This window comes from Dryobates pubescens, chromosome 31 (genome assembly GCF_014839835.1).
Source record: "Dryobates pubescens isolate bDryPub1 chromosome 31, bDryPub1.pri, whole genome shotgun sequence".
NCBI lineage: Eukaryota > Metazoa > Chordata > Aves > Piciformes > Picidae > Dryobates > Dryobates pubescens.
In genome coordinates, this window is record NC_071642.1 from 1,492,322 (window position 1) to 1,515,613 (window position 23,292).

At 62.5% G+C, this 23,292-nt stretch overlaps 2 protein-coding genes across 2 annotated transcripts; both read right to left on the reverse strand.

The window, feature by feature from the left end:
• Positions 1 to 11,409: 11,409 nt before the first annotated feature.
• Positions 11,410 to 13,380, reverse strand: EBI3 (Epstein-Barr virus induced 3). The gene is made up of 6 exons (XM_054175433.1): positions 13,326 to 13,380; positions 12,899 to 13,123; positions 12,687 to 12,804; positions 12,408 to 12,568; positions 11,826 to 11,986; positions 11,410 to 11,703 (listed from the first exon to the last, which is right to left on the reverse strand). The coding sequence occupies exons 1-6, from the start codon at positions 13,378 to 13,380 to the stop codon at positions 11,551 to 11,553; spliced, it is 873 nt and encodes a 290-aa protein (XP_054031408.1). The 3' UTR covers positions 11,410 to 11,550.
• A 1,462-nt stretch (positions 13,381 to 14,842) lies between these two features.
• Positions 14,843 to 22,944, reverse strand: ANKRD24 (ankyrin repeat domain 24). Its single transcript, XM_054175331.1, has 19 exons — positions 22,767 to 22,944; positions 21,593 to 21,723; positions 21,404 to 21,492; positions 20,720 to 20,784; positions 20,271 to 20,328; positions 20,039 to 20,109; positions 19,742 to 19,848; positions 19,197 to 19,384; positions 18,855 to 18,883; positions 18,622 to 18,717; positions 18,052 to 18,156; positions 17,900 to 17,944; positions 17,679 to 17,777; positions 17,517 to 17,589; positions 17,285 to 17,406; positions 15,998 to 17,206; positions 15,500 to 15,637; positions 15,333 to 15,398; positions 14,843 to 15,083 (listed from the first exon to the last, which is right to left on the reverse strand). The coding sequence occupies exons 1-19, from the start codon at positions 22,833 to 22,835 to the stop codon at positions 15,006 to 15,008; spliced, it is 2,838 nt and encodes a 945-aa protein (XP_054031306.1). The 5' UTR covers positions 22,836 to 22,944; the 3' UTR covers positions 14,843 to 15,005.
• Positions 22,945 to 23,292: the final 348 nt, after the last annotated feature.

Consider the following 23,292-nt stretch of genomic DNA (forward strand, 5'->3'; position numbering starts at 1 on the left):
TCAAAGGAAGGGACCTTGAAGATCCTCCAGTTCCAGACAGCATCACAGAATGGGAGGGGTTGGAAGGGACCTCCAGAGATCATCCAGTCCAAGCCCCCTGCCAGAGAGGGTCACCCAGGACAGGTCACACAGCAGCACCTCCAGGAGGGTTTGGATGTCTCCAGAGCAGGAGACTCCACAACCTCTCTGGGCAGCCTGCTCCAGGCTCTGCCACCCTCACAGGGACAAAGTTTTCCCTCCTCTTCCCCTGGCCCCTCCTCTGCTCCAGCTTGCCCCCAGTGCCCCTTGAGCTGTCCTTGGCCATCCCTGAGCAGAGCCTGGCTCCAGCCCTGCACATCTTTATCAAGAGGAATGAGGGCAGCCCTCAGGCTGCTCTGCTCCAAGATAGAGCCCCAGCTCCCTCAGCCTGTGCTCACAGGCAGATGTTCCACTGCCTGCCACGGGCAGGGACACCTCCACCAGCCCAGGCTGCTCCAGGCCTCATCCAGCCTGGCCTTGAACACCTCCAGGGTGGAGGCAGCCACAGCCTCCCTGGGCAACCTGTCCCTAAGTGCCTCCCCACCCTCACAGTCAAGAATTTCCCTCCAGCTTCAATCTCCCCTCAAGATGCCCACCCCCCCACACCCCTGGGCACCTCCACCTCATGCTTCCATCTGCAGGCTCGAATTCCACAAGGAAAATATCTGCTCAAGCCCCCACAGCCCTTTGGCTCCTTTTGGGATTTGAAACCTCCTCCCCCCCCCCAAAAAAGAAAAGTGTCCCTCCCTTCCTCCCCTTTGCATTTCCCTACTCCCCCCCCTCCCCAAGCACACCTTTCCTTCCCCTGGAACAGAACCCCAAAGATGTTGGCCTGAGATGAAAGCAAAATGTATAAATATTTTCGACAGGAGAAGAATTCCACCAGTTTGCTCCAGCTAATAGGTTTCAGATGTCTCACATACTTCATTCATTCAGCCCCATTCAGTCTCCTAGGAGCCCCTGCTCTATTTATTAAACACAGCAATTGTGGAATGTTCAGCACTTACAGGATAAAACACACCAGGCTGGGCTGGGTTTGGGCCTTTTTCTCCTTTCCCTAGTTTTCAGGGGGTTGGTTTGGTTGGGGTTTGGTTGGGGTTTGGTTGGGGTTTGGTTGGGCCCCCCCCCCCCCAAGCATAATTAGAAAGCTTGGTGATTTGCCCCAAAAGTGCCACCCTGCTGCCAGGCTCAGTGCCTGCTCCAGCATCCTGCAGCTGGCCCAAAGTGCTGGGCCACAGCTTAAGCCTTTGGGGGTTGTGCAAGCCTCCCCCCCCCCCCCCCCAGAATGAGAGCATCACAGAATGGTTGGGGTTGGAAAGGACCTCCAGAGGTCATCCAGTCCAAGCTCCCTGCCAGGGCAGATCCACCTAAAGAAGGTCAAACAGGAAGGCATCCAGGGAGGGTTGGAAGCTCCCCAGGGAAAGAGAACTCCACAACCTCTCTGGGCAGCCTGCTCCAGGCTCTGCCACCCTCACAGGGACAAAGTTTTCCCTCCTGTTCCCATGGCTCCTCCTCTGCTCCAGCTGGCACCCAGTGCCCTTTGTGCTGTGTTTGGACATCCCTGAGCAGAGCCTGGCTCCAGCCCTGCACATCTTTATCAAGAGGAATGAGGGCAGCCCTCAGGCTGCTCTGCTCCAAGCTCCAAGCCCCAGCTCCTTCTGCCTGTGCTCACAGGGAGATGTTGCACTGCCTGCAGCAGCTCTGTGCCTCTGGGCTGGACTCTCTCAAGCAGTTCCCTGAGGTCCTTCTTGAACTGAGGGCCCCAGATCTGGACACAGGATTGCAGATCTGGCCTCACCAGGGCAGAGCAGAGGGGGAGGAAAGCCTCTCTCACCAACCCCTTTCTGGTAGCCCCCAGGATGCCCTTGGCCGCCGGGGCCGCAGGGGCACCTTGGCCATGGGTTGGGTTGGGGTTTTCTTGACCTTTACTGGGAGCATTTTGCTGCCTCCCCAGCACAGCTCCTCTCTCTGGGTCGTTGCTGAGCTGTGCTGTTGGACACTTGGCTCTCACTCAGGTCTTGTCTCTGCAGCCTCAGGAACTCTTCCCAGCACCAGACGAGAGTCAAGCCCTCGAGTGCTGCAGGATGCCAGTGCTAATTTCAGCAGCAAGGCGCTGGAGAACACGAGATCTTTCCTAGAGGGATTCAGATGGAAGCAGACATAATAGAGGAGCCATTTCTCATCCCAGTGCTGGCAGCGAGAGCAGAGGAGGATGTCTGGACTAGGAGCACTGGAGAGAGGCAAGAGAAGGAGGAGTTTGTTCCAGCAAAAAGGAACCTGCCAGCACTGGGTGACTGGTCAGAATGGTTCATTGGAGCCTGGCACTGGCCCAGCCCTTCTGTGGGGAGAGAAGGATGAAAAGCAGATTTTAAAGGGGATGTGAGGCCCTGAGGCTGGGCTGGGAAGAGCTGCTGGGAGCCAGCAGCTGAGAAGTGTCCTTTTTGCTTCAGGCCACCTCCAGTCTGTGTGACCAAGGAGCTTCTGTCGGGGTCCTGAGTGAACTAAGAGGACTTAATGGCCCCCAGCCAGCCTGGCCTGGGAGCCCTGAGTTATGTCCACAGTGAGCCCACCCCCAGCTCTGCCACTGGGGGTCTGGACTCTGGTGACCATCCACATCTGGGCCCTGGTGGCTGCAGACCCTACCTGGAGAGCTTTGTTGCCCCTCTCAGCCAGCAGCTCTCTGTACCTCAGGGAGCAGCCAAGCCTCTCCCAGGCAGCCTGGAGGTGCAGAGCTCACAGCCTGAGCAGGCTCTGCAAGAACCAGGGGATGGGAAAGCTGCTGCCTAGGAGTGAGCAGAGCCTCAGGTTGCCCCAGGGGAGGTTTAGGTTGGACATTAGAAGAAACTTCTTCACTGGAAGGGTTCTCAAAGCCTGGCCCAGGCTGCCCAGGGAGGTGGCTGAATCCCCAGCCCTGGAGGGGTTTCAGAGCTGCAGAGCAGTGGTGCTGAGGGCCATGGTTCAGCCCCAGCCTGGGCAGAGTCAGAGACTGGTTGGGCTGGAGGGTCTGAAAGGGCTTTTCCAACCCAAACCATTCTGAGCAAGACCTGGGGAAGGCAACAGCTACAGAAGGCTTCAGGAGAGCTGTGATCTGCAAGCACTGCCTATGGATGTCCTCTCAGATCTGTGGGCAGTGCCTCTGTGCTGTCCTTTGTGTGGCTGGAGCAGACTTCTCCAGCCCCTCCAGCCCCGCTTTGCCGAGCTCTGGTGACCACATTCTGTGTCCCTCCTCTGGGCTTTGTCTTCCCGCAGTGGCAGAGGGTTTGCAGGAAGAGCCAAGCCCTAACCAAAGACATCATGGCAAGAGTGACCTCCCCCCAGGGTGGGATGAGTCATCTGGGGCCCTTCCTTGGCTGAGCAGCTCCACAGCCATACCCACAGGGGAAGACCCCCCAGGGAACTGCCCTGCTGTCACTCTTTCCACACCACCTCCCACCTCAAAGCCTGCTCCCAGACAGGTTCCCAAGGGAGTCTCTGCTTCAGGCAGGATCCCTGCCCATGAATCCCAGTGCAGGAGGTTTTACAGGAAGGGCTGAGTGCTGCTGTGCCTTGGAATGCACCAAGAGTGCTGGGACTCACTCAGAGCAACCTCAGCACAGCTGGGACAGCTTTCTGCTGGGGCACAAGGGCAGCCCTGCTGCCACTGCAGAGCCTAAGCACAGAGGGACAGCACTGGGGAGGCCACTCCTCAACCCTGGAGCCCCTTGCTCCAAGAAGGACATTGGGAGGCTGGAGTGGATCCAGAGAAAGGCAACCAAGCTGGGGAAGGGGCTGGAGAACAGGGCTGGGGAGGAGCAGCTGAGGGAGCTGGGGGGGTTCAGTTTGGAGAAGAAGAGGCTGAGGGAGAGCTCATTGCTCCCTGCAGCTCCCTGAGAGGAGGCTGGAGCCAGGTGGGGGTTGGGCTCTTCTCCCAAGGAACAAGCAATAGAACAAAAGGCCTCAAGTTGCCCCAGAGAAGGTTTAGGTTGAACATGAGGAACACTTTCTTCCCCTTGAGGGCTGCCAAGCACTGGCCCAAGCTGCCCAGGGAAGTGGTGCAGTCCCCATCCCTTGAGGGGTTTCAAAGCTGTGATGTGCTGCTGCCTTCCCCACAGAGAGAGGATGGAAACATGAAGCTTGTGACCTGTTGCATGCTGCTGGGAAGAAGCAGCAGGAGTCAGGGGGGAGAGAGGTGGCCTGAAGATCCACCAGAGTCATGGGGCTCAGAAATATTTGCCTCTGGAGAGCAGATGAGGCAAGAGAGGTTGAAGGTTTTGCTCTTAGCAGCTCAAGCCAGAGCAGAAAGGATGCTGCAGGCAGGATCCTGTTTTGAAGTCACCTCTCCAAGGGCCCTTCAGCAGTCTCTCCTCCATGCTGACAACGGTGTGTGGCAAGAGGGTGGTGGAGTTCCTCAGGCACTTGGTTCACAGATGGCTGAGATGCACAGGCAGGAGTGGGAGCAGCTCCCAGCCTCCTGCAGCCTTGCATTTTCCCTTCCCCGCTGCCCCTCAGCTCTGCCTCGCTGCCACCAGGACTTGGGAGTCCAGCCCTGGCCACCACAAAGGGCTGGAAAACAGCAAATCCCTCCAGCCAAAGGCTCCCACGTTCAGTTCACACAACACAGCTCCCCAGGGACCTCCTGGGCTTGCCACTGAAATCAGGGCCTCCTCAGCTTCCCAGAAGTGCACTTGGCAGGCAGCTCTGAGGCTGGGTTGCCACAGAGGCATCCCTCAGAGCCTCCACCCCTGCAGCTCCAGAGCTTTCAGGGAACTGCAGAGCAGCTCAGGGCTCTGAGAGCCTAGATTCAAGGAGCTGGGGCAGGAACCTGTGGAGCAAGCCCACCTTCCAGCTCCCCATTTCACAGCTGTGCCGTGCAGTGTCCCTCAGCGTGCTCACTGCCTGCAGCTCTGCTGGGGAGGTGCCCACCCCGGGAGCCTCAGCCGGCCCCAGCCCAAGCAGCTGACCCTGTATTGGAAAAAGCCCTGGAGAGGATTCCTGCCCATTCCTGACACTTGGTGCCTCAGGGCCACTCCCCAGCCCGTGGTGGCTTTCCAGCCTTTCTTGTGAGGCTGGCTGAGCATCTGCTGGCCATTAAGCTTTCTGTCGTTAGGAAAATGCTGACAATTGCCCCTGATCATTCCAATTAGGTCAAGCTCCTCGGCACAAGCTCCTGCCACGGCTCCTGCCTGGGAATTTGCCCTTCCTGACTGCCCAGGCTCTGCACCACCTGCCCAGGTGCTGAGAGCAAGGCTGCTCTTTGGTCCTCCCTTGGGTCCTGCTGCCTGGGCTCTCTTCTCGGCAGTCACTCCACAGGAAACCCCAAAACATCTGCACCGAAGGCTGGTTGGTAACTCAGCTCAGGAGGTCAGGGACACACAGAGGTGGCAGAACCAGAGAATCACAGAAGAAAATCGGTTGGACAAGACCTTGGTTGGACAACTCTGCCAAGGCTGGGGCTAAACCACGGCCCCCAGCACCACAGCTCTGCCTCTTTGAAACCCCTCTGAGGATGGGGCCTCAACTACCTCCCTGGGCAGCCCTTTGCAGTGTTCCACCCCCCTCATGGTGCAGAACTTGTTCCTAACACCCAACCTGAATGTCCTTTTCTAATTCCAAGCCATTGCCCCTCGTGCTGTCACTGCAGGCCTTTGGGAGCAGTCCCTCTGCAGCCCTCCTGTAGCCCCTTTCAGGTACTGCCCTGTCCCTTGTTCCTAGGGAGAAGAGACCAACCCCCAGCTGGCCCCAACCTCCTTCCAGGGAGCTGTAGAGTGCCAGAAGGTCTTCCCTAATCCTCCTCTTCTCCAGGCTGAACAACCCCAGTTCCTTCAGCCACTCCTCAGCAGAGCCTCTTCTCCAGACCCTTCCCCAGGAGCAAGCCCCAGGCAGCCCAGCCCAGAGCTCCAGCCCAGTTCCTGAGCTGCAAACTGGTACCAGCACAACTGGAAAGTATGCAGCACTGGAGGGCCCTGGGATCCCAACCCCTTCTCCCTAATTCCAACTGATTGCTTCTTGGCAGGCTGCTGGCCTGCCCCAGAGTGAGGTTGGACAAACATTCACACAGGCATTAGGTCATTGTTTGAGTGAGTTCCTGGCAGCCCAAGCCTGAAGTAAAAACACAGTTGAAAGAAGACCACATTGGACAGGGTGAAGTTGGCTGCTTTCAGGTCTCCTGATGGGCTCTGGACACCTCCTGCTAGCTGCAAGTCACTCACATCCTGACAGCTCTCGTGGCAGGGCTGTCCTGACCTAGAGCTGTCACTCAGGAAGCAGCTCAGAAGTGGATTCCTCTGCCTGGCTGTGGAGTGCAAATGGCAGGTCTGAAATGCCTGTGGTGCTGAGGGTGGACACTGAGCACCCAGCTCCCGGGAGGTCTCCACAGCTACCTGAAAGGAGCCAGGTGGGGGTTGGTCTCTTCTCCCAAGGAACAAGAGATAGGACAAGAGGAAATGGCTTCCAGTTGCCCCAGGGGAGGTTTAGGTTGGACATGAGGAACAATTTCTACCCCAAAAGGTTTGTCAAGGCCTGGCCCAGGCTGCCCAGGGCAGTGGTGGAGTCTCCGTCCCTGGAGACATTGAAGAACTCTGTAGATGTAGTGCTGGGGTCATGGTTTGGTGTGACCTGCTCCTCCCCAGCCCTGCTCTCCAGACCCTTCAGCACCTTCACTGCCCTGCTCTGGGCATGCCCCAGCCCCTCAATGTCCTTCTAGGAGTGAGGAGTCCACTAGTGAGGTTCTTCTGCCTAATCACGAGGGGCAAAGCAAGGGCTAAGCTGAGCCTGGCACCAGCAGAGCTTTGCAGCACAAGGCTTGGGCTCCAGCCTCTCTGTTTGCAGTGCCCACCCTGCCCCACTGCCTGCTGCCCTCAGGGAGTCCCTGCAGCACTCAGGAAGGCTGCTGAGGAGGAGAGGTCGCCCTCCACAGCACTCAGGTGCTGAGGAGCTTGAGGAGAGCCCCTGCCAGCCTGGGCAGTGCATAAAACTGCTCTGAGCTCTGGCATCCAACCAGCCTGGAGCGCTCCACGGTGTGGCTTCCACCTCAGAGGCCCTTGCAGGACACCTTTGCCTTCCATGTGCTTCCTAAATGAGATCTCCTGGGACCGCCGCTGCCTTTTTAAGAGGGAGGTGAGCTTGTTAGTGACCAACATTATCCATGACATGGGAATCAGCAGCTTTTATTAGCCTTGGAGGTGCTGTAAAAGGCAGAGAGGGAGGGTACAGCATGGTGAAGCTGCTCCCCACCCTGCTGGAGCCCCTTGGGCTGGCACAGAGGGGTTGTGCTCAGGCATTCCTGCAGGTTACTGTAATTGGTGCCTTACCTAACGCTGCTAAGCTACACCAAGCCCCAGACTAAACACAGCAGCCTTGTGGAGGTGCAAGGAGGTAGAGGAGAAGGTTTGTAAAGGGCAGCTCCCCCGTGGGCCCCCTTCTCCTGAGGCCAAAGAGAAAAAGCCAAGCTGGAAAGGAATGACCTGAGATCTGCCAGTGCCTCCACCCAGGGCAGCCCAGGTGTGCAGGCTCTGCTCTCACCAAACCACAGCTCCATTTGCAAGCTCCCTGCCTCTCACCACCTGGGCTGCTGGCTGCCAAAACCCAGCTGAAGCATGACAAAAAAAGGCCCAGGACTTGTCACAGTGCTTCCCTACACACAGGCCCCTTCCACAAGGGCAATTCCAATCCTGTTGGAAAAGGATCTTGTGACAATTTGCTCCCTGGTTTCACTGAGGGCTCTGCAGCTCTCCTGTCTCCAGAGAGCTCCCAGCCCAGCTATGGAGATTCAACAACTGAGCACACAACCAACTGCAGCTGGGCAGGAACAACCCCCTGCATCTGCACAGGGTTGGAAGGGACCTTCAAGATCATCCAGTTCCAACCCTCCCTGCCATGGGCAGGGACACCTCCACCAGCCCAGGATGCTCAAGGCCTCATCCAGCCTGGCCTTGAACACCTCCAGGCTTGGAGCCTCCACAGCTTCTCTGGGCAGCCTGTCCCAGTGCCTCACCACCCTCATGGGGAAGAATTTCTTCCTCAAGTCTCATCTCAGTCCAACTTCTTCCAGCTCACAGCCATTGCCCCTTGTCCTGTCACTCCCAGCCCTTGTCACAAGTCCCTCCCCAGCTCTCCTGCAGCCCCCTTCAGGCACTGGAAGGCTGCTCTAAGGTCTCCCTGGAGCCTTCTCTTCTCCAGGCTGAACAGCACCAACTCCCTCACCCTGTCCTCACAGCAGAGCTGCTCCAGCCCTCTGACCACCTCCACGGCCTCCTCTAGACCTGCACTGACAGGTCCAGGTCCTCCTTGTGATGGGGGCTCCAGAGCTGGCAGAGCACTGCAGGTAAGGGTCTCTGAATCAGCAAAACGAAAAAAAGCAAGTTCCACCCCAGGATCCTGAGAGGTTTGAAGTTCTGCTAAAGGCAAGGAAGCTCTGCAGCAGAGCTGCTGTCCTTCCTAAGGTCACACTCTGGTGCAAGTGACAGAGCCAGGAAGACAAATAATTGGTCCTGGCTTTTAAGTAATAGGGAACACTGCCTCCTGAACTAAGTCAGGGAAATCATTCCTTTTCTTGCTCAAACAGCAAAATGCAAATCAAATCAGGAGGTGGACTTCTGTACCCCATATGTTCAATCAATTTTTGCCACTGCAAGTCCTTGCAAAGGCACATTCCTAACCTCCACACTTCCCTGAGCCATCAGCTGCTCTGAGCTGCACAGAATTCCCATCCCACCGCCCTGACTTCACTCTGCACACCACAGCCCTGGCTCCAAGGCTCTTTGGCTTCTAGCACTCACTGACTGCATCAAGTTGGAAGGGACCCTCAAAGGGACCTTTAAAGGGCATCTTGTCCAACCCACCCCCTGCAGGCAGCAGGGACACTTCCAATCTGATCAGGCTGCCCAGGGCCACATCAAGTCTGGTCTTAAATGTTTCCAGGGTTGGAGCCTCGACCACCTCTCTGGGCCAGCCTCTTCCAGGGTCTCACCACCCTCACTGCAGAACTTCCTCCTGATGTCCAACCTACTTCTGCCCTGCTCCAGTTCCAAACCATTGCCCCTGGTCCTATCCCCACAGACCCTTCTGAATAGTCCCTGCCCAGCATCCCTGTAGGCTCCCTTCAGATATTGAAATGCAGCTCTAAGGTCTCCCTGGAGCCTTCTCTTCTCCAGTATGAACACCCCCAGCTCTCCCAGCCTGGCCCTATGGCAGAGGTGCTCCATCCCTCCAATCATCTCTGTGGCCCTGGACCATCTCCAGCGTGTCCATGTCTTTGTGTTGGCTGTCCCAGAGCTGGACACCGAGCTGGACTGCCCCAGCAGAGCCCAGGTGTTCAGCCCCAGCCAGCCTGGAGCCCCTTCCAGCACGCTCTGGGTCGCCGAATGGCCACACAATGGCCGATTGTCAGCGTGAGGCCGAAGGGAGCTGACACTTTCCCAGGGAAAAATGCCTTTGCTGTGTGTTTGGAAGGTTACACAGCTGTAAGTGAGACACAGAAGGAGCTGAAACCCTGGAGGGCTTATTGCCTCAAACACACATGTGCTCTGGGAGGAAGCTCTCCTGTGGACTGCCACGCCATTAACTCCTGCCGGTGGGAGTCCATCCCGACGGCTGGGAGCCCCTTTACAACCACAAACTGCTGGTTGCTCGTCCTGCAGATAGCTCTTTGTCTCATCTCTGACCTGAGGACTTGGCCTGGCTGCTATTTATTTTCTCATTTGATCAGAAACAGGCTCTTCTCTGAGCCCTTTCTTGCTGGGAACACTGGCGTGGTGCGAGGCTGAGACCCACGCTGGACACCAGCAAACGCTCAGAGCAGGAGAGCTGGGACCTTGCCCAGCAGCCTGTCTGGGGCAGATCTGGGCTCCACAGGCTCCCAATCGTGCCATCAGCTGGAGCAAGATGGAATTTCACTGAAGTCCTCCTCCCAAATGCTCTTCATGGGCAGCAAGAACTACCTGGGGGAAAGTAAAGCCTGGCAAAGACCCTGGGGGCTCTCTGGAGTGCAGCATGGTCATGTCCCTGGTTTGGCAAAGCCTGGCAAAAGCCCTGTGGAACACTGGAGGTCAGCAGGGTCTCTAGAGGACCCTGTTCCAGGGCTTGACAATTCTCAAGAGGAAGAAATTGTTCCTCATGCTCAACCTGAACTTCCCCTGGCAGAGTTTCAGGCCATGACCTGATACTGGGGAGAAGAGACCAACCCCACCTGGCTGCAGCCTCCTCTCAGGGAGCTGCAGAGAGCAATGAGGTCTCCCTCAGCCTCCTCTTCTCCAGGCTGCACACCCCCAGCTCCCTCAGCTGCTCCTCCCCAGCCCTGTTCTCCAGACCCTTCCCCAGCTTTCTTGCACACACTCCAGCCCCTCAGTGTCCTTCTTGGAGTGAGGGTGCAGCCTCCCCAGGGGCACAGTCCCTGCCCCGCTCCTGCTGCCCACACCACTGCTGCTCCAGGCCAGGATGCTGGGCACGCACTGGCTCCTATTTAGCTGGCTGATAACCAACACCCCCAGGTCTTTCTGGCCGCGGGCTGCCAGCAGTGCCCCGCAGCCCAGCGCAGCACTTCGGGAGCTGCAGTCCTTGGACTCTCCGAGCTCCTCTGGTTCTCAGATTCCCTCTCCAGGTCTTCACTGGGACCGCCTGGACAAGAGTTGAGATGCGGTGCTGAGGACCACGGCTTAGCCCCAGCCCTGGCAGCGTTAGAGAATGGTTGGAGGTGTTGGATCTGAAAGTTCTTTTCCAACCCAAGCGATTCCTTGGCTCCCTGACCCCAGCTCCTCCCTTGCCAAGTCCATCCCCGTCCCGGTCCGCGCCCGGCGGCTCATTGCGCAGGCGCCGTGCAGGACACTGCGGTGCCAACCGACACCGCGCGGGGGCGACACGCCGCAGGCATGGCTCAGCCCCAACACTTCCTGGGCCCGCCCCGCTCGGCTGCTCATTGGTGAGGAGAGCCGCAGCCTGGCACGCCCTTGCCTGCTACTGGCTGTCTCTGCTGCCCGTCAGCGGACTGCACCGCCCGCCGGAGCCCGCCCGCCCTCCCCAGCCCGAAACGATGTTCCGGGGCTGGGGGCCGCGTGTCGGGAGGTCGCCGTGGGGCCTGTCCGGGTCCTGGAGACCACCTCAGATGATGGAGAGGGGTCACGGGGACCATGAAGGCCAGGAGGAGAGAGCAGGCTGGGCCGTGGCAGGGTCACAAGGACCAGCTGAAGCCGCAGAGAATAGCCAAGGCCTTGGGAGGGGGCAAAGAGATCAGTCTGGGACCTCGGCAGGGACCATTCCGGGCCGGACGGAGCAGCTGAAGTGTTGGCGTCCGGTTGTAGCCTGTGCCCTCCCCTCTGCCCATCGCCATGGCCCTGTCCGGCCTCGCAGCCAGCCCCAGGGCAGCTCAGCAGCATGGTGAACGCCAGCAGAGCAGGACAGGGATCGGAGCCTCACAGTGCTTTATTGCCCTCCAGCACTGGTGGCTGCACGCTGCTGGGGGACATGGGGACAGGCAGGGGTTGGGGCATTGTGGGGGTCCCGGGTGGGACAAGGGAGAGGAGCAGGATGGGGTAGGGGACGCCGGTGCTGCTCTGCCCATCAGGGCTCCATCCAGGGCGTCCCCGAGGTCGGCAGGCTCCAGGCGCTGAGCTCCCCGGAGTCTGTGAAGGCCTTGGAGGCCACCTGGATGTGGTGCAGGGTCCCAGGTCGCAGCCCCGTCAGGGTGTAAGATGTCTGCTCGTTTGCCTCCAGCTGCGGGTAGAGCAGGGTTAGGGGCACCCATGGGCAGGGGGCTAGGACACAGCCTTGCCTGGGGGTGCTACCCTCTGCTGTGCCTCAGCTCACCCCGCCTGGGGGTGCAGGGGGTGCAGTACCATGGTGACAGAGCCATCCTCCCCGGCACAGCGGATGTGGTACTTCAGTGGGAAGTAATCTGGGAAGGGCCAGGACCCTGGTGGGCTCCACTCCAGCAGCAGCTTCTTGGTCTCCCCGGGGATGGGTGAGACCCTCAGGTCCTCAGGGGGGTCTGGCTTTACTGATGAAGCAGGGAGACAGTGACGGTGTGAGGTGCTGGCTGGGGGACGCAGCACAGGGACAGTGCAATCCAGGCTGCAGAGGTGGCCTGAGACCCAGCCAATCATTGCACTGATGCTTCCTCTTCCCAAGTAAGGAAGTAAACAAGAGGGGAAAGGCCCAAAGGATGCCCCAGGGATGGATTATAGAGTTGTTTTGGATGGAAAAGCCCTTTGAGATCATCAAGTCTAACCACTGACCCAACACCACCATGGCCACTGAACCACTTCCCCAAGTGCCATAGCCACACATTTCTTGGTCACCTCCAGGGATGGTGACTCCACCACCGCCCTGGATGACCCAGAGAGGTGCTGAGACCCAGGCACACTGCTTGGGGTGTGGGGGCTAAGTGTGGGGGGTCTGCAGGGCACCCTGGCACTCACTGATGTTCTCCAGGAGGAAGGGCAGGAGTGTGGAGGCAGTGCCCAGGGGGTTCGTGGCCGTCACATTCACCACGTAGGGGGTGAGGGAGAACATCTGCACGTCCCCAAAGGAGCAGCTCCGTGGCCCCGTGAGGATGCACTCACCCACCTCTGTGCCATGCCTGGGGGGCAGAGGCAGAGCTGGGCAAGGGGCCAGCTGCCCTGCCCTGCCTGCAGCTCCATGTGGATGCAGGCAGACAGTAGAGGGGCTCAGTCAGGGCTCGGGGCCCCCCCACTGACCTGTACGTGGCCACGAATTGGGTGTCCAGCAGCGGCTCGGGGGCCAGGACCCAGGAGCAGTTCACAGCCTGCGGGTAGCTGATGGCCCAGCACTCGATGTCAGGCAGTGCAGGGGGGTCTGGGGCAGGGGACAGTCATCACCCTACTGCCAGCCTGCCCAGGGGGACCCCCGGCCGGCAGCGGGGGCCATGGAGGGGGCCAGGGTCACTCACAGCCCAGCCGCAGGCAGATGGTGGCCCAGGTCTCACCGGTGCCAGGCTGGTGGCAGCTGTAGTGGCCCTCGTGGGCCAGGCTGGCATTGGGGAGGGCCAGCCCCGGTGCAGGATGTGTGCCCAGGACAGCGTCACCCCGGCGCCACTCAGCTGCCCCCCCTGCTGCCGCCGGGCACTGCAGCAGCACCTGGGTGCCCAGGGCGCCGTGCTGCAGGGTGCAGAGCCCTGGGGGACATGGCCGTGGGGGACAAGGGCACACACCATGGCAGGGACAAGGAAAGGTAGGGGGTGACAGGGTCAGGAAGAGTCTGTGACTCCCTCAAGCCCCCCAACTCCACTCCCAGCCCAGTGGTGCCCCTCCCTCCCCAGTGCCTCCAGCCCCCATGTCCCCAGACCCTCATGTTCCCTCATGTCCCCAGACCCTCACTGTCTCTGTTCCTCCAGCACCAGTCCCACCCCAGCTCTGTCCTCAGTCCCCCCATGTCCCCAGTCCCTCCAGTGTCCCTTTACCTCTGTCCTTACATGCCCTGTCCTTCTGTCCTTGATCCCCTCAGTGTCCCCAGTGCCCTCACTGCCCCTGTACCTCCATCCCTGCTCCCTCCATCTCCATCCCCAGTCTGTCCCCAGCCCCACCAGATGCTCCCAGACCTCATTCCAGACCTCTGGTCTGTCACCAGTCTTCCAGTTCCCCACCTCTGCCCACAGCCCTCCTGTCCCCCTAGGCCCCCTCACACCTCCATCCCATCTGACCCAGTCCCTTCATCCCCTCTGTGCCCCTACCTCTGTCCCCACTGTCCCCCTCCTTGGTGCCATTGCAGGGAGCAGTGCAGGCAGGTGCCACAAAAGCCACCACCCAGAGCCACTTCATGTCCTGGGGACTCAGCAGAGCTGCCCAGTTCCAGGGACCTGTGGAGACAGGGAGGGTGCTCAAACCCCAGGGCAGGGGACATCAGGGACACCACAGCCACAGGTCCCCAGGAGCTGCAGGGGCATCACTAAAGGCAGGGGTTCAGACCCACCCACAGGCTACCCCCCAGAGCTGTGCCTCAGTTTCCCCTTTGGCCTTGCCACACGCCCTGGGGCCGGGGACCAGTTTCTGGCTGCAGTGGGCAGATCCTGCTCCCAGGAAGGAGGAGAGGGCAGAGGTGGGAGAGAAAGTCCCTGTGGCTGGGGACCTACTGCCACCTCTGCCTGGCGCCAGGCGTCCAGGTCACTGTGGGCCTGGAGCAGGGAAGGGATCAGCGCACTCAGCTGGCCCCCACCTCCCCGGGCATCTAGGGAGGGACTGCCCCTCACAGAGACCCCCCAGAACCCAGCTAGCCCCGCTGGGACCAAGCCCAGCACCACAGGGACAGATCCTGCCCTCGGTGCCCACCCTGGCTGCGGGGCTCAGCCCCACGGCAGGACATTCCCAACTTGCCCCTCAGCCTGGGCTCCCCGCAGCGTCCCCCCAGCCCCGCGCTGTGCCCCCAGCCCCGCGGGCAGCGCAGTCCCCGCTTCTCGCTCACCGCCGCAGGGCCGGACCGGTGGGACCCGAGGCTGTGTCACCGGGAAGCGGCGGCCCCGGCCGGCCTCAGCCCAACTTCCTCGCTCAGGAAGCGCCGTCCCGGGGGGGATCCGCGCCCAGCCGCGCTCCGCACGGAGCTCCGCACCCGCCCGCGGGGAAGCGGCGCCGGCTCCGGCCAGGCGGGTCCCAGCCCTTCCCACGCCGCCAGCCCACTGCCTTGCGCCCAGCTGGGGACGCCAGGGCTGGAGGAAGCCCAGAATCTGCTGTGCCCTGCTGAGACCCCACCTGCAGCACTGCACCCAGCCCTGGTGCCACCAGCACAAGAAGGACCTGGAACCTCCTTCCCTCCCCTGCCCCCCAGCTCTCTGTGCCCACCCCGGTGCCCCCCAGAGATGAACCACCCCGCTGGCATGAGTATAAATACTTTATTGCTGCTGTGCTGGGGTGTGGGGGGCAGCAGGGCTGGGGGGTGGGGGAGTGCATATGTGCCAGTGCCGGGGTGCAGCCCGGAGAAGCAGAGGGGCACAGAGGTAGCTGTCACGGGCCTGGCCCCTCAGGCGTGTCGCCCAGCTGTGCCACCACCTCTGTGCTGGCAGGGGCTCACCGGCCCTGCTCCTGCAGCCGCTGCATCTTCAGGATCTGGCACAGGAGCCTCTGCACATCCTCATCCATGTGGCCCTGGGGTGGAAGGGACGTTGGTGTGGACAGCAGAGGGGACGCAGGCTCACAGAGCACTTTGGGTTGGAAGGGACCTTCAAGATCACCCAGTTCCAAACCCCCTCAGCACTGAGCACCCCGGGGCTGGGAGGAGGATCCAGCCCCCTGCTGCCCCCCACATGCATGCAGGCAGCAACATGTGGCTGGCTGCTGCCCCAGTGTCTCCTGCTGGTGTCCCCCAGTTCCCCCACGCTCACATCCCCATCTCACCTGCACTGCATAGAGCAGGTGGCTCCTGTACAGCGTCACCACCTTGCTGTGCCGCTTCTCTGTCTCCTGCAAGAGAGCCCATCAGGTTTGGGCATGGGGCTGGGGGCTTGTGGAGGTCCAGAACCCATCAGGCAATAGCCACAAGCCCCCACCCCCCCAGTACCCACCACCAGCTTCTCCTCCAGTGCCTGGATCCTGGCCTGGAGTGCAGCACTGTCTGAGGGTGACTGCGGCGGTCCCCGGGACTCAGGGAGGGTGTTCAGGGCTTCCTTCAGCCTGAAGACCTCCTTGGAGAGCTCAGTGATCTGCACAGCACCCAGAGCTTACAGGAGCCCCTCAGCCTCAGCTCCCCAAGGGTGCCCCATGGCCATGCCCACTGCGATACCAGGGAGGCCCCTGTGCCCGGGCAGGGGCAGAGCTGGAGCTTTCCCACCCCACTCCCTTTGCCCCTGTGTTGGAGCTCAGCTTGGGGAAGGAAAAAGAGGGAAGGATGCAGGAGATCAGCAAAGCCTCACCCAGCCTGGCCTTGAACACCTCCAGGGCCTCCCTGGGCACCCTGTGCCAGTGCCTCCCCACCCTCACCGCCCAGAATTCCTCCCTCCTCTCCCGCCTCCATCTCCTCCCTTCCTCCGCTCCCCAGCACCCCTTTTTCCCCGGCCCCCTACCTTCCTGTCCCTCTCCCTGACCAGCCGTGCCGAGTCCTCGGCGTGGCCGTGGAGCTCCCGCAGCCTGCGCGCCTCCGCCTGCGCCTGCGCCAGCTGCTGCTGGGCGTCCGCCAGCCGCTGCTCGGCCGCCTGCCGCTCGCTCTTCATGAAGAGCGCCTGGCGCTGGACGCGGAACACCTCCTCGCAGGTCTTCTCGTGGCGCCTCGACAGCTCGCTCAGCCTCTGGGCCAGCGCCGCCGCCTCGGCGCGCAGCCCTTCCTGCGCCGCCTCGTGCTGCGCCCGCGGCACGGCCGACGCCAGCTCGGCCTCCAGCCGGGCGGCCTCGCGCCCCTTGGCCTCCGCCGCCGCCTCCAGCCTGGCCGCCCGCTCCCGCAGCTCCCGCGCCTGCTCCTCCAGCGCCGCCGTGGCCCTGGCGTGCTCCGCCCGCGGCACTCTGCCCTCCGCCTCCGCCCGCGCCAGCCGCAGCCGCTCCAGGGCCTCCTCGTGCTGCTGCCGCGCCACCGGCCGCGCCGCCAGCTGCTCCCGCAGCCCGCCCAGCTCGGCCTCCCTGCGGCGCAGCGCCTCCCGCAGCTGCGCCAGCTGGGCCGTCGCCTCCTCGTGCTGCCGTGCCAGCTCCGCCACCCTCCGCTCCAGCGCCCCTGGCTCCGGCTGGGTGCCGACGGCCGCTCGACGCTCCCTGGCCGTGGCCTCCGCCTCCCGCCGCAGCGCCTCGGCCTCGGCCTCGGCCCGGCTGCAGCGCTCCAGCAAAGCCTCCTTCTCCCTTGACGCCTCTTCCGGGGAGGCCGTCGGCTCCACAGCCTCCAAACGGGCCTGCAGCTCCTTCACCTGCTGCTCCCTCTCCTTCAGCGCTGCCTGCGCCTGCTGCAGGGCTGCCCGGGCCTCTGCCAGCTCGGCACCAGCCTCCCGCTCACAGGAGGAGGAGGAGGTCTTGGGCACCCGCAGCTCGCCCGGTGCCGCCTTGCCCTCGCCCCTGGCTGGCTCCTTGGCCGCGCTCCCCTCCGCGGTTTGCTGCGGGGCTTGCTCGGAGGCTCGGCTCTGCCCCTCCCGCTGCCCCCCGGCCTCCTCCCTGGCCCCTGTGCCCCGCAGCGGCTCCGAGCGCTGCGCCCGCAGCTGCTCCAGCTCCTGCTGCAGAGCCTTGTAGAGGCTGGCTGGCACCACGTCCCCCGGCGCCGCCAGGTTGCTCTCGTCCCGCTCGAAGTTCTCCAGCACCTGCCGAGGCGAGGGTGAGGACAGCAGAGGGGCCAGGGGCCGGCGGCAGCAGGCAGGGACGGACAGACGGACGCTCACCTGGATCTTCTCCCGCAGCTCCTGGTTCTGCACGGTGAGGGACTGCACCTGCCCCTGCAGCGTGGCCAGCAGCTCCTCGGCCGAGGGGCTCAGCGTCTTCTTGGACAGCAGCAGCTCTGCCCCTGTGGGGTGCAGGGACTCCAGCGCCGTGCCCACCCCTGCCCCTGCGCCCTGCCCTGCAGTGCCACCTCCCCGGGGGCCGCTCTAACCTCCTGGGGACCTTGGGCTCTACCTGCAAACTCGAGCGGGTCTCCCTCCTCGTCCTGCAGCGTCTCGATGTCGTAGCTTGTGTTCTCCTTCTCGTTCTGGGGGTGCAGAGTCAGGGTCAGCCCCCCCTCCACACACACCCCCACCATCCCCTGGCACTGCCAGCTGCTACCCACACCTAGCCTACCTCCAGGGAGGACAAGCGGCTCCGCAGAGCCTTCACCTCCTTGCCCAGCCTCTCCTTCTCACCATCCCTCGCTGCCAGCCGCTCCTTCAGCTCCTTGATCTGTGGGGCAGGACGCAGCCGTGGGGGTCCTTTGGCTCCCCCCAGAGAGACCAGGTGACACCCCCCAGCAGCAGGACCCCTCAGGGAGCCCAGGCCACCCCTGAGCTCTTCCCCGGCCTCACCTGCTTCTCCATGGAGCGCAGGGAGCCCTCATCCAGCTCTGCTCGCTAGCAGGACACGGAGGGAGAACAGGGAGAGATAAATGCTGGCCCCATCCCTCCTGTGCCCTGCACTGCCAAGGGCCATGGTGGCATCTCCCTGGCACCTCAGGTACCTCTCGTCTCTGCTTCTCCTGCTGCTCCAGGCCCCGGATCTTCTGCAGGAACTGGGCTCGCTCCTGCCGCAGCCGCACGATCTCCTCATAGGCATCCCGGTCCTCCTGCAATGAGTGCCCCCTCTCCAATCTCTGCCCCCTCCCCAGTCTCTGCCCCCTCCCCACTCTCAGCCCCCTCCTGCCCATCCTCCCCCTGGGGGCTACAACAGCTCTCCAGCACCATGTGCCCCCCGCGGGCCAGCCGTGCTCTGGGGTGCCCAGGGTGATTTTTGACAGCAGAGACAGAAGGAAAGGCTCAGGCAGGGCATGGACCCCACCAGTGCCAGCACAGCTCCCACAGACAAGGGTGTTTGGGGCCCACAGGGTGGAAACAAAGAGGCTGACAGGCAGGGACTCGGGGCCCAGGGTGCTGTGTGCCCCCCAGGAGTGAGGACAAAGCTTCTGCCACAGCTCAGGCCAGCCCAGGAGCATCACCTCCACTGCAGGGAGGGTGAAGGTTGCCTGAGCCAGCCATGGTTTGGCTACCCCACACCTGCCAGGTGGGGTGGGGTTGTGGGGACCCCCTCTCACCTGGCTGGAGGTGCCCATGGGAGGCAGAGGAGCCTTCCTCTTCCTCGGGGTGCTGCTCTGCTTGTCCCTGACAGATGACTGGCTGGGAGAAGATGCCTGCAGGCACACCAGGCCAGAAGGGACATCACACACAGTGACCTTCCTCCTCTTTGGCCACCCTGGAGAGTCCCCTTGCCCAGGGGCTGAGGCCAGGCCAGCCCTGAGGAGAGGTGGATGGCCAGGCAGGCCCTTACCTGGGATGTCTGCCCAACTGACTCCTCTTCTGTGGGGCACAGAGCAGGGAAAGAGAAATTGGGGAGGTTTAGGGGGTCCTGGGGTGGGCAAAGCAGGCAGAGCCTGCAGGATTACCTCTGAACATGCCTGTAAACATGCATGGACACACGTGTGCAAAGCACATGCAGCCACTGAGCAGCACCACCTCCCTGGCACCCCCAGCACCCAGGAAAAGGAGACTCGTGTCCCCCAGCCTGGCTCACCCCCTCCAGCCTCGGGTTAGAGACAGCCCTGCCCCACAGCACCCTGAAAACCTCCCTGTGGATCCCTCCCTGGGGCAGGGGGTGGCTCAGCTGCCTCACCAGTGGCCCAGGAGCGGCGCTGGGCAGCCTCCTGCAGGAAGTGCTGGATGAGAGCATTGCCTGTGGCCAGGCTGTAGTGAGCAGCATCGTGGCCTGTGGAGTCCACCAAGGCCACCCTGGCACCGGCGCTGACCAGCACCTCCACGGTCTCCACACTGCCATTCTCACAGGCCAGCATCAAGGCTGTCCTGAGCAGAGAGGGGAGAGCAGAGGTGAGGGAGCCCATTCCCTCCACCTCCCCATAATCCCAGTCCCCACCGCTGCAGACACAGCTCCCCTCCTGCTCCCAGTCCCCACCTGGGCAGCCTCTCCTCCGCTCCTGCTCCCAGTCCCCACCGGGGCAGCCTCTCCTCCCCTCCTGCTCCCAGTCCCCACCGGGGCAGCCTCTCCTCCGCTGCTGCTCCCAGTCCCCACCGGGGCAGCCTCTCCTCCCCTCCTGCTCCCAGTCCCCACCGGGGCAGCCTCTCCTCCCCTGCTGCTCCCAGTCCCCACCGGTGCAGACACAGCTCCCCTGCTGCTCCCAGTCCCCACCGGGGCAGCCTCACCTCCCCTGCTGGTCGCGGCTGTTGACGGCGGCTCCGCGGTGCAGCAGGTACCGGCACAGCTCCGGGTGGTTCATCTTGGCAGCAAGGATCAGCGGCGTGAAGCCATCCTGGGCAGGGGCAGTTCGGGTGAGGAGGCTCAGATCTCCCCACGGGGCACCTCACTCCTGTTACCTCCCAGACTCCCACCTCCCACCCTCTGTTCCACCTCCCCCCAGCCTGCTCCACCGCAGAAGCTGCTGCATGCTAGAGGCAGCCCCAGGCTGGCCCCCGGCAGGGCGAGGAGCAGAGGGGCCTCACCTTGTCCTTGATGTTCAGAGGAGCCTTGAAGTCGCAGAGGATCTCCGAGCAGGAGATGCAGCCGCTGGCCGCTGAGGAGGGGCACAGAGTGGCAGGGGTTGGAAGGCACCACCAAAGGTCATGCAGCCCAACCCCCCTGCCCGAGCAGGGTCACCTCGAGAAGGACAGAGGCTGAGCACTCTGCTTCCCACGGCTTCACCAGCAGGACAGGGCTGGCACTGTCCCCTCTCACCTGCGTGGTGCAGAGCTGTTTTGCCACTGCTGTCAGCCAGGTCCACAGGGCAGGAGGCCTGAGGGAGAGGGCAGGGTTACAGGAGAACAGCAGACAGACAGACAGACTGCTCCAGTGGATGTGGCTCTTGGGCATGGTGGAGGGCTGGGCAGAGCTGAGAACCACCGTGGCAGGCTACAGCACTGCTGAGGGAAGGGAATCAGAATCCCAGCATGGGCTGGGAAGGGACCTTTGGAGGTCATCCAGACCCAGCCCCTGCAGTCAGCAGGGACAGCTGCAACCAGAGCAGGCTGCTCAGAGCTCCAAACACCTGACCTGGAATGGTTCCAGGGCTGGGGCAGCTCCCAGCTCTCTGGGCAACCTGGGCCAGGGTCTCACCATGCTCAGTGTAAAGAGTCCTGAAGGATAGAGGGGACCCCTGGCTGGCTCAGCACCCTCCCTGCTGGTACCTGCAGCAGTTTGCTGACACACTGTGGGTGGCCATGCTTGGATGCCAGGTGCAGGGCAGTGTAACCTGGGGAGAGGGACAGACAGACAGGTCAGAGAGCAGGCAGTGGGGCAGTGGCAGAGGGGACTGCTTGGCATGGGCACAGGAGCTGCTGGGCTGGGGCTGAATAGAATCACAGAATGGGTTGGGTTGGAAGGGATCTTTTTTAAAGCTCATCTGGAAGGGACATCCCCAACCAGAGCAGGTTGCTCACAGCCCCAAACAACCTGAGCTGGGATGGTGCCAGGGATGGGGCAGCTCCCAGCCTCTCTGGGCAACCTGGGACAGGTTTTCACCACCCCCAGCATCAACAATTCCTTCTTCTCTCCAGTCTGAATCTCCCTCTTTGAGTTTCTAACCATCCCATCTCATCCTGTCCCAGCAGGCCCTGCTCAAAAGCCTCTTCCCAGCTTTCTTATTGGTCCCTGTAAGTACTGAAAGGCCACCAGAAGGTCTCCCCCAGGGACATCCCCAGGAGCATCACCAGCCAGGGTTCAGGTCCCCCCAGGAAGCTGGGACAATTTACAGCCCAGCGAGGTATGGCTGTGCCCTCAGCCTCAACACCTGTCCAGCAGGGTAGGAACAAGCAGGGAGTGCCAGTAGCCCCATGGCATCAGCTGGGCACGTGTGGTGGCCGTGCCCTCACCCGAGCTGTCCTTGGTCATGGCATCCACGCCGTGGGCCAGCATAGCTTCCAGGCAGTCCACGTTCCCCCGCATGGCAGCCAGGTGGAACCTGCAGGGAGAGCAGGGCCTGGGGCCTCCTGTCCCTTTGTCCCAGCCTTGTCCCCAGCCCCGTGACCCTGCTGTGCCAGGGATGTGGGTCAGGCACTTACGCAGATTTGCCCTCTGAGTCCAGCTTGGTGGCCACCAGGCCCTTGCGGAGCAGCAGCGACGTCACCCTCCCAGCGTCGTTGTAGTCCACAGCTTGCAGGAGCTTCTCATCGTTCTTGGTCCAGTCCTGGCTCTGCAACGAAGCCAAGAGGAGGCTGTGATGGCTGTGCCATCCCTGGGGACATGTGGGGTGCCAGGCTGGGCTCAAGGACCTCTCCTCATCCCCATCCCTGCGATCTTCCACCCATCTCTGTCCCTCGGGGTGACCACCTCTAGGACAACCCCTGTCAGGGTGCTGTGGTGTGTGGCTCCCAGGCATGGGAGGTTTAGCTGGGACAGCTGAGTGGGCTGAGGATCTGCTTCAGCCTCTCCCCAGCTCACAGACCAGGAGATTTACACAGCTGGTCCAGTTTGGCTGGGGAGGGGCCAGGCTGTGAGCAGCTAGGATCTGGGGGTGAGCCAACACTGCTCTCCCAGTGCCCCCAGTGCTAGCACAGCCAGCACCCAGGAGGTGCCTGAGCCCCATCCCTGCCGTGGGCTCCCCAGGGAGCCCATTCCCAGCCCTTCTCCCTGTCGAGGAAGGGACTAAGCCAGGACGAGAGCAGCTGGCAGTGGGAGCGGATCCCCTGGGATGTCTCCAGCACCCCCCAGGATTAGGGGGCACAAGGCTGTCCCCACGCTGTGCAGGATTTGGGCTGGGTGGGGACTTGCTGCCCCGGTGGTGCCACTTGTCCCCATCCCGAGACAGGAGCGGCTGGAGAAGTCCTGGGCTCACCCCGCAGCCGGTGACGACAAAGGCGAGCTCGCTGCGGTGGCAGCGGCAGGAAATGGATGTCACCTTTTGGGAGCTGCTGGCATCCTGCCCCTCGCCAGCCTGCTGCCCAGCGCCGGGCACAGGACCCGTGCCGCTCTGCCCGCCCGGTGCCCTTGCCAACCCCTCCAGCCCTGCCAGGCTAGGGGACCCCATCCCTCCACCAGCCTCGCAGGGCTCCTGGGCAAACAGAGGGTGGAGCCCGCTCCCCCCCACCCCCTTGGTCATGCAAGTACAAAGCAGGTTGGAGAGGATGCAGCCGAGCCCCGGCGCGGGGCTGGAGGGGGTCCGGGGGGTAGGGGGGGACACGGCTTAGCCCGGAGGACGTGACCGGAGGGGACAGGAGATGGAGGGCAGGGACGTACCGCGAAGGAGGCAGCGGCACAGAGGCAGATCTGCTTCATGGTGCTGAGCAGGAGGCGGCGGGCAGCCATGCACCCCTCGTCCCCCGCCTGGCCGAGGGCAAACTGGGGCTCCAGGCCGTGGACCCCAGACCCCAGCTCGGTCCAGCATCGCTGCCGGGGCGGGGGCCAGGTCCTGCCGCAGTGGGAGCCAGGATCCGCCTCCATCCCTCCCGTCCCTCCTTCTTTCTCTTCTTCCCTCCCTCCTCCGCATCCAGAGCTCCAGCCGTCCCCACACCCCTGCCACGGAGCGGCTGCCACGGTCCCAGTCCGGGACCAGCACCCAGCCTGGTCCCAGTTAAACTGGGAGGCGTTGAGGAGGGGGCAGCTTTCCCACCCCATGCTCCAGGCGAGGCAGAATGCACCCCAAAAACCAAGGGGTCGAGCATCCTCCTGGCAGCCAGAGGAGGGACAGGTGGGAGCCCTGTGCCCTGGGGGGCACAAACTTGCCTCCCACCTCAGCCCCGGAGCCCATCTCGGGGTCTTGGCA